At 44.4% G+C, this 10,000-nt stretch overlaps 1 protein-coding gene across 3 annotated transcripts in view; it reads right to left on the bottom strand.

Annotated features, from left to right (window-relative positions):
• LOC143021454 (plexin-B-like) overlaps positions 1-10,000 on the bottom strand; it is a 224,489-nt gene that overhangs the window by 185,278 nt on the left and 29,211 nt on the right. For all 3 annotated transcript variants that reach the window (XM_076178947.1, XM_076178946.1, XM_076178948.1), the window contains exon 2: positions 5,694-5,822. In XM_076178947.1, the coding sequence (XP_076035062.1) occupies positions 5,694-5,822 (129 nt within the window). The remainder of the gene's footprint in view (positions 1-5,693; positions 5,823-10,000) is intronic.

The following is a 10,000-nucleotide window of genomic DNA, read 5'->3' as shown; positions in this document are numbered from 1 at the left end:
CCTTGGTGTTTGGTCATTAACTTAGCAAATCTGGCCAGCTGGCTTAGTCCGACTTCCTCCAGGGAGATCCAGCTGGTCAGAGTAATCACATGGAGCTCAGTTGGTTGGGTTCCCCCGACAGACAGACAGACAGAGAGACGCCTTCCACATCGTTTCCGCAGGGGAGAGAGAGAGAAGTAATTCCACCCTTGTGTTCTCTTCCTTCCACTTGCTCTGAGGTAACGGGAAGAAATGGGGGAGAGGGAGAGAGAGGGGATGGAGAGAGTGAGGGGGGGAAGGGGAGGGGAGAGGATGGAAGGGGGGGAAGGAAAATGGGAAGGGGTAGCAGGGTAAGGGAGATGGGCAGGGGGGAGGGGGAAGGGTGAGGATAAAGGTGAAGGGAAGGGTGAGGATAAAGGTGAGGATAAGGGTGAGAGTAATGGGAATGGGAATGGAAAGTGTCGGGGGTAAGGGTGAGGCGTAAGGGTGAGGTGGAAAGGTGAGAGGAAGGGTGAGGAGAAATGCAAGCATAAAGGTGAGGGTAAGGATGAGAGTAATGGGAATGGAAAGAGTAAGGGGTAAGGGTGATGGGGAGAGGTGAGGGGAGAGGTGAGGGAAAGGGTGAGGGGAAAGGTAAGGTTGAGGGGAGAGGCAAGTGTGGGGAAGAGGAAAATGTAAGAAAAGGCAGAAAACGGAAGGGGCGAGTTGATACGAAAAGGAAAGTCAAAAGCATTTGCCAATGGAGAAGAAAACAATAAAAAAAAAAAAAATAACAGAACTTAGAAACAAGGAGTGGAAAGAAGGGAGAGGACGAAGAAACAATAAAATAACAGAATGAAAGAAAATTGGGTGGGAAAAAGAATGGCTAGGAATGATTCAATGGACAAGGATGGGAAGGAAAGGGATGGGAAGAAAGGGGGGAAAGAGGGTGAAAGGGGAAGGAAAGGTGAGGGGAGAGAGGGGATAGTACTAACTCACTGCATTCAGCTTCAATAGGGACCCAAATTCGAGCCCCTCAACAGAATGCATCTACAAGAACAATCAAGGGTAGTGGTCTTCTGTCAGAAGAACCAGAGACTAAACAAGAAGAAAAATGAAATAAAAAGGGGGGGGGGAATAACCCGAGTGAATAAAATCACCAGGCGACAGCCACAACAAAAACAATTCCTTCCCCCCCTCCCACCGACGCTCCCTGGGATCGAGGTGGAGAGGGGCAGCGTCCCCCACCTCCACCTGGCCTCCATCCCCCCTCCCCTCCAGTCCCCTTCCATTTGCAAGCGCCTTCAACCAGCTCCACCGTGTCATACAGCAAGGATTTCAACTTTACATTTGGCTAGGCACCATCCTACTGTACGCGGCCTTCACCCCATTCCCCGTCTCTCCTTTCCACCACCCCTACCTCTCCCCTTCCTCCCTCCTCCCCTCTCCTCTACCACTTCCCCTTCCTCCTCTCTTTCCGTATTCTTTTCCCCACTCCCCTTCTTCACCCTCTCCTAGCATTTCCTATTGCTCCTCTCTTCCCATCTTCCCTTCACCTTTCCCTACCATCTCCCCTCGCTCCTCCCATACAATCTCCCCTTCTCCCTCTCCTCCCCTCTCCCTTCCCCCTCCACCTCCCCTACTATCTCTCCATCCCCTTCCCTTCCCATCTCCCCTTCCTTTCGCTCTTCTCCCCTTCATTTCCCCTCTCACTCCCCCCTTTTCCCTGCACCAAACATTTCCCCTAGCTTTCCCTCTCTCCCCTCCCCACCTCCACCATCTCCCTATCCCCTCTTTTCCCATATTCCTTTCGCTCCTTTCCCCTCTCCACATTCCTCTGTTTCCCGCTAACGGACACCCATTTAACGCACCGTGAATACATTTCCGAACCCCACCTTTCCTTCCAGTATATGTGTACTGGTGGCGTAAACAGAAGCATGCTGGTCTCGCATTGGCTTAGTTGAGGGTTCGAACCCCGCACTCCTCTCCGATTACCAGCTGTGACTACTGTTACCTGCCGCCGAAGCGCTTAATAGGACAAAGGTGACGGTTTCGTCCGCAGCTATTCAGCGTCCCCTGGCGTAGGCTCCTTACACCCCACACAACTACCATGCAACCCCAACATATTAAAATCCCATCTCAACAACCCTTAGTAAATCGGATATTAAATCACAGTAAATAATGTTTAATTTACTATACATATACCGGACAGACGTTCTGTCTCCTCTTATGGTTCGTTGCATTCCTACTGTCCCAGCTCATCACCGGAACTCCAATTTTACTTGGGTTCCTATTGGTGTCATGTCCCACGCGGACATCGGTCCAACCGGACGCTAATTCCCCCAATTCAACTGGAGGGGAAAAGTCCAACTGCACTAATACCTTACAATCCTGAACCTATGTAGTCTGAAGCTTAAAGGGGTTATCACACTGGGCTAATTTTTCTCCAACATTCTACCTCCAACCTCCATTTGAATAACTAGAATTTGGCTTCGCTTAGGGAGGTCTAGACTTCTCGAAGAACTTTTCAGCGCTATGTCTAACATTTGTATGGGTTTACAATCTCTTTGTTCATAAGGCCGCTTTGCTATATATGACGGAAAGAGGATTTGATATTTGGAAATTTGAAAAACGAAATATTGTAACCGAAGTCGTTTTTTGTCAAACGAAATCTGATCTGTCGGCGTTGGTGAAGCTCGTGGGAGCCCAGTGCGATAGCCCCTTAAGCCAGATGGTCTGAATCGCATCAGTAAGCTTATGTTGTTGTTCTTATGGACTACTTTTTACCAGCGTTTCTTTGGTGAAGGGCGGATACCAAAATGTTTAACTATTCCGATGCGAGTCCCGATATTGCTTTACACTTCCTATTCCAATCAATGAATAAATGTACTTTGTTCATACAGTATTTGTTTTCGAAATCAACTTACAGGGCCTGAAGATAACCATGAATTATATATAATCATTGCAGGTATCGGAATCGGACTCGTATCGAAATGGGAAGTTTAGAACAGTATTGAATTTCGTATCGGATATTTAGAGCAGTATCGGAATTCGTATCGGAAGTTTAAAGCAGTATCGGAACTCGTATCGGAAGTTTAGGGTAGTATCGGAACTCGTATCGGAAGCTTAGAGCAGTATCGGAACTCGTATCGGAAGTTTAGAGCAGTATTGGAACTTGTATCGGAAGTTTAGAGCAGTATCGGAACTCGTATCGGAAGTTTGGAGCAATATCAGAAGTTTAGAGCAGTATCGGAACTCGTATCGGAAGTTTAGAGCAGTATCGGAAGTCGTATCGGAAGAGTTGAACATTCCGGTATTGTCCCACCACTAGTTTTTACGATATGCGTACTGGCAAGGTGGTAAACAAACCTAGACTTTCCTAGACACCTAGAAAAGCTACTAGGAACAAAACGCTCAAGTGTTTCTGCCTAAATCGGAGTTCTAGATACAAGTAGATGATCAGACGAAGAAGATATTGAACCCTGAATAGTTAGTAGGATATGAGTAACTCTCTAATATGCGTTAGTAGTCAATATCCATTAGCAGGACATGAGCAACTCTCCAATATACGTTAGTAGGATATTAGCACCTCTCCAATAACCGTTAGTAGAATATCAGCCCTACGCAAATATGCGTTAGTGGGATATTACCACCTTTCCAGTAAGCGTTTGTAGGTCATCAGCAACTCTCCAATAAGCGTTAGTAGAATATCAGCAAATCCCCAATAAGCGTTAGTATGAGCAACTCCCCAATATGCGTTATTAGGATATTAGCAACACTCCAATAAGCGTTAGTGGGATATCAGGAAATCTCTAATAAGCGTTAGTAGGATATTAGCAACTCTTCGATATGTGTTAGTAGGATACCAGCAACTCTCCAATAAGCATTCGTGAGATATTAGCAACTCTCCAATAAGCGTTGGGATATTAGCAACTCTCCAATAAAGCGTTCATAGGATATGAGCAGCTCTCAAATAAGCATTTGTGGGGTATGAGAAGCATTAAATAAGCTTGAAAAGAAGAGAACCTCAACAACAGACGCACTCTTGGCGATAAAAACATCAGAGAGAGAGGGAGAAAGAAGAGAGAGAGAGAGAGAGAGAGAGAGAGAGAGAGAGAGAGAGAGAGAGAGAGAGAGAGAGAGAGAGAGAGAGAGAGAGAGAGAGAGAGAGAGAGAGAGAGGAGGGGGAGTAAGAGACAAAGAGATAGAGAAAGTTAGATAGATAGATAGATAGAGAACTATCATCGGATCCAGATCAAAGGTCCTAACTCGTTGCCTAAACTCGTTCACACTCCCTAGTTTCCCATCTACATTAGTGCAATTCCCTTCCATCCACCACTGAAAACCTTAACATCTTTCTCCCGTTTTACCGAGACAAGACATTATGGATTTTCTCTCGTTTTACCGAGACAAGACATTATGGATTGTCTTCCAACTAAAGACAATCGATTTTGAGTAGGTGTGGAGGGAAACCAGAGGGAAACATGATCTATCAAGGCCCGAAATAAAGCCAGTTTAAAAAAAAAAAAAAAAAAAAAAAAAAAAAAAAAAAAAAAAAAAAACCCAAAACCCACTTCAACTAAACTTTCTTCTCTTTCTTTTTCCCTTTGATTCCTTTCCAGATTCTCCTTCCCCAGTCTCAGCCTACCTCCCTCCACTTTCCACCCTCACCATTCTCCCTAGCAGTCTTCGTCCCCTTATTAGGATCAAGGGGAGGCAGTAGGGAGAGGGAAGATGGGGAAGGAGGACAGGGGAGGAAAGGGGGGGGGTGAGGTTAGCCAATAAACAGAAACCTGAAACAGAGAAACATAAAATGGGTGCTCCTGGCAGACTCTTCCGGAGACTCGGTCGACCCCAATCCAGAAGCTCCTCTTGTCAATCGAGAAGGTCGTTTCCATTTGTTCCCCTCTAATGACATCAGTTGTGTCACTTGGTGTCCTATCACTGACAAGGGAGCGCATTGGTGGTAGCGTGTTTAGTGACACGTCTGTGACAGGCAGGAGGCAAGGGTCCCTCTACCTCTACCTCTCTCTCTCTCTTTCTCTCTCTCTCTTCTTGGTTACAACCGACAATAGCTATTCTGAACAAAAGCACAAAAGCACATAATGGCACAAAAGACAAGAAACTCAATATCAAACCATGAACCCCCAGGCATTAGAGAGAGAGAGAGAGAGAGAGAGAGAGAGAGAGAGAGAGAGAGAGAGAGAGAGAGAGAGAGAGAGAGAGAGAGAGAGAGAGAGAGAGAGAGAGAGAGAGAGACACCCTTGCCCGCCTACATTCGAGTCTCCATGTTGCCTTAAAATTGTACAAACACAAAACTGGCCTTGTTCCAACCACAACATAACTCATATCCACCACAGCGAGGACACGGAATACTTGAACTTACATTGTTCCCGTTTTAAACACACAACGGAGCCCCATGACAGCTGCCGGTTGCCACGAGACACAGGCGATATGAGAACCTACACAAGATAGTCCTGTAAGACAGACGTCGAACAGAAGCATCTCCCCATCTTTCGTTTTCATATCCCATCTACGCCCTCTACCTCTATCTGTGCTGTCCTGATAGGCTGGCACTCGGTCTCCTGATAGATTCCAAGATCTCCGTCATCAACTCTTTTCCACTTTACCACATTAGGAGACCTGGCAACCGGTGACTGCTCTTCTCCGTTTCCTACTACAAGCCGGTGACATATAGAAACAGATCTACACTTATTATTTTAAGTGTTACCTACCTTGCTGGTAGATAAGACGTAGAGGTAGTCTCTCCGCTTGGAGAACCTCATGTCTGGCAAGATGGCCGATCCAGGATCTACTTTTATCTCCTCGTATATGGCGGCCATGTCTCCACTTCCAAGAAGGATCTGGAACAAAATTTAAAATTTCTTAAAGAAGGTTTGCGGTAGTCTCCACTTCCAGGGAGGATTTGCGACAACATGAAAATATCTTGGTGTTTCTTAAAGAAAGGTTACGGTAATCTCCACTTCAAAGAAGGCTCTGCAACAAAATGAAATTTTCTTCAAGAATGTTTAGGGTAGTCTCTACTTCCAAGAAGGATCTGCAACAAAATGAAAATTTCTTCAAGAAAATTTACGGTAGTCTCCACTTAAAATAAATAAATAAAAATAAAAAACAAATAAATAACATCTCTTCAAGAATGTCCACGATATTCTCCACTTCCTTAAAAGATCTAAAAGAAAATGAAATTTTCTTAAAGAACGTTCACGGGAACCTGCTTGTGTGTGGTGATCCTTCAAGACAGACAAAGCTGCACATTTTCAAAACTTGTCAACCTCTTCAACTCCATCAGGAGATGCAACCCTGACGGGCTGATATTCGGTCTCAGGACTAGGTCAAAGATCTCTCCCTATCAACTTTATATACATCTTTGAATATACGAGTAAATATAATTCACAGTTCCCACGAGCACATATTTTGAATCGAATACATACACATAAACACATACAATTCCGAGTATATAAACAAGTCACACATAGAAGCCACATGGCGGAAGCCCCCTCGGGGGTATGGGGGTTGGAGGCGGGGAAGTAAGTCTATGCAAATCAGGGACACCAAACCCGGAAACTCGAAAACTATTTCCAAAGCGCTGCATCGCCAAAAACTTCAAGTCCGAGACAGACCAAGATCCGACTCTAAACATAAATAAATGAAAAAAAAAAAAAAAAAAAAAAAAATAATAATAATAATAATAATAGTAATAAATACATACATATACCAAGGCTTTTTCCCCCTTCCAAGGGAGGTAGCCAAAAAGGGAAAGGCATAAAAACACTCCCACCCATTTCATCCCTAAATACACTCCACACCCCTCCCACCCTTTCTCTCATCTGAGCACCTCCTGGATGACGGGTCATCCCTGCACCCTGCCCACCGCCCTGGGTCAGAAGCAGTGTCGCAAGACACAGTACATCCACAGCAAGGCCGCTTCATTTAATCGGCGACCCCCCCTCTCCGTCCCCCTTTGCATATAAGGCGAGGACGGGGAGAAATCCCTTCGGGCTGCGTCAAAATTAACTCACACATACTACCCCACCCCCCACCCCCCCGCCCATTCCTCCTCATGCAGTCACATCATCCATATACAACCATTCTCCACTCACCTCTGTCTTCCGTCCTCTCCCTTCCTTCCTCAACAGACATTCCCCTCTTCCCCAAAGCCCCCTTCACCCCATCCATCCACCTCATCCTAGGACGTCCCCTCATGTTCACTCCCTCCACATCTGCCTTCCATACCTCTTTTACTAGTCTTTCTTCACTCATTCTTTCCATGTGTCCAGACCATCCTAATATTCTTTCATCCACCCTATCTCCCAAATCCTTTTTCACCCCTGTTGTGCTGCTCGCCGCCTCATTTCTCACTCTATCTAGCCTAGTAACCCCCACCATACTTCTCAGACACCTCATCTCAAATAAATAAATAAATAATGATAAAGGTTAAATAAATAAATACAAATAAGTGAATAAATGATAATAATAAATGGAAAATGGATATACAAATAAGTAAGAATATAATGAATAGGTGAAATGAAAACAAATGGAATAACAACAAGTAAATATATTAACAAACAAATAGAATAAAACAAAATAAAATAAAACTGGAGTCTAAAAAGGGCGAAGATCCAAACTTTCGACCCCATAACAAACATAGGAATAAATAAACAGATAAATAAATAAATAAAATAAATGAATGAAAAAAATCCCTTACGTTATCTTTTAATCAACCCCAGGACTGAACACTACAACCCATTTACAACATTTTTACAAAAGCTGTGCCTAAACAAAGTGTCCCAAATAGATCTTATTAAACTGAGATTAACCCCTAATCCACAAGAATATGGTTAAATCCATCTCAATTAACCCATTCACTGTATTTTTTTAACTAATTTATTCACCCTAGCTGCTGCCAGACGATTTTATTCAGCCGAAGGAATTCTTCCTCTCGACAGTGAGGTCAATTCTCTTCCGTGCCGTGTGGACTTTTGTCTTTCGTTCCAATTGTCATTGGGTCACTTCGTTCATCTCAGTGACACTTCGATACAGGTTATGCGACGAGTATTTGGAAAAAAAAGTAAATAAATGAATATATGAGAATGAAAAATAATTGCAAAATTGGTGAAAAAAGGAGTTAATCAACAGGCAAGTGATATTACAGACAATTAACAACAGCTCGTGTAAGGTGCCTGGACATTCTTTCTCTCACTCTCTCACTCTCACTCTCTCTCTCTCACACACACACACACACACACACACACACACACACACACGTACGCTCGCTCTCTTTTACCTCTCTGCTCTCTTTTCCCTATCTCTCCTCTCTACTCTACCACTGCCCATGCATGCACGCATACCTTAGCGTGCCGACATCGGCACCCCGAGGGGGGGTGGGGGGTGGAGGGGGAAAGGGAAGGGGGAGTCACCTCCCACACTCCTACTCCTCTTCCACTCTTCAACTTATTGACTCCATCATCCCATCCCTAACGCCTCTCCACCACAACCACCACCTCCTCCTTCACTCACTCCATGTCCTACTCCCCCCAAGGGTAACACCTCTCTCATCTCGCCGGTCATCACTTCCTCATTTCATTTACTAGATAATCTCTTCTGTTCCTAAGGGTATTTGTTTTACACACTTACACTTACACACACACACGCACGCACGCACGCACGCACGCACACACACACACACATACACCCACACATACACACACGCACACGCACACAAACACATGTACATATATATACACACCCTTTTGCACAACATCCCTCATCCATCGCATTCAAGCTCTGTGTGTGTGTGTGTGTGTGTGTGTGTGTGTGTGTGTGTGTGTGTGTGTGTGTGTGTGTGTGTGTGTGTGTGTGTGTGTGTGTGTGTGTGTGTGTCACCTCTAAGACTCCATCTCTTCGGCGCGATATGGCCCTGTTCACACTAGCGGTTTAAACCGCGGATATTCAATTACAATGTAAGTCAATGCAGGTATTCACACACAACAGTACATTTTTTTTCGTGAGTATGCGGTAACACCGCGGTTTCCGTGCGGTTCAAGCCGCTAGTGTGAACAGGTCCTAGAGACAGAAGCACTTGTCAAAAGGGAACCCTAGACACTAATCTCCAACCCCATAAATTGGTTCGCCTCATAGAGTCCCTGCGAGATACAAAATGGACCCCATAGAAAAATGGACCCCAGTCTCAAAATAATTGACTATTAAGCAGGTAACACATCAACATCTATTAATAAGTTTTGTTTATAAAATACCTAACGTAATCTAATGAAACCTATCGGCAATGAATTGCATATTTTAGTGGAGGTCCATTTTCTACAAGTGGTCCATTTTCTATTATGGAAAATGGTCTCCGGGTCCAATTTCAGGTGGGAGGGGGGGTTCCATATTACATCTTACACCCCATCAAATTCTTCGCCCAATACTCCCCTAATCCCACAACCAACAACTCCCTCATTCTTGCAGACACTCCCTCACTTATGTCTTCTAGAGTTCCAGAACATTCTTGAAAAAAGATGGCTAAAGAGGGTCTTCAAGTTCCCCTTTCTTGTTAGCTGCTAACTCAATTTCTTTCTGGCTAACAACAGCCGATCTTATACAAATGTCTCTCGACTGGAAAAGGTTTAAGGATATTCTTGATAACCCTTTCTAATTGGTTCGCTTAATTATTTTATTCTGGCTGAGGCCAGGCGATTTCATTCGAGCTTTAGAGAATCCTTTCGGCCGCAATGGGTCAAGAGGGATGGTAATCTACTTCCTGGTTGACGAAGACCACGAAGTCTTGCGGGAATATTTGTCTGCGAGTTTTTTTTTTTTTTTTTTTTTTAAGTCCGATGTTTACGAGGATTCTTTTTCTCGGAGAAAGGTCTCACAAAAACTATATATAAAAAATAGATTGCATACGTATTGATGCATAGCTTTCTTCTTGTTTCTAGGATACTTCCCAGACTATTTTGCCACAATATATCTATGGTCTTGAGAGAGAGAGAGAGAGAGAGAGAGAGAGAGAGAGAGAGAGAGA

Source organism: Oratosquilla oratoria, chromosome 42 (genome assembly GCF_046742065.1).
Source record: "Oratosquilla oratoria isolate Oo_2021 chromosome 42, ASM4674206v1, whole genome shotgun sequence".
NCBI classification, from domain to species: Eukaryota; Metazoa; Arthropoda; class Malacostraca; order Stomatopoda; family Squillidae; genus Oratosquilla; species Oratosquilla oratoria.
The sequence above is the reverse complement of the archived record's forward strand: the minus strand, read 5'-3'. Positions and strand labels throughout refer to the sequence as shown.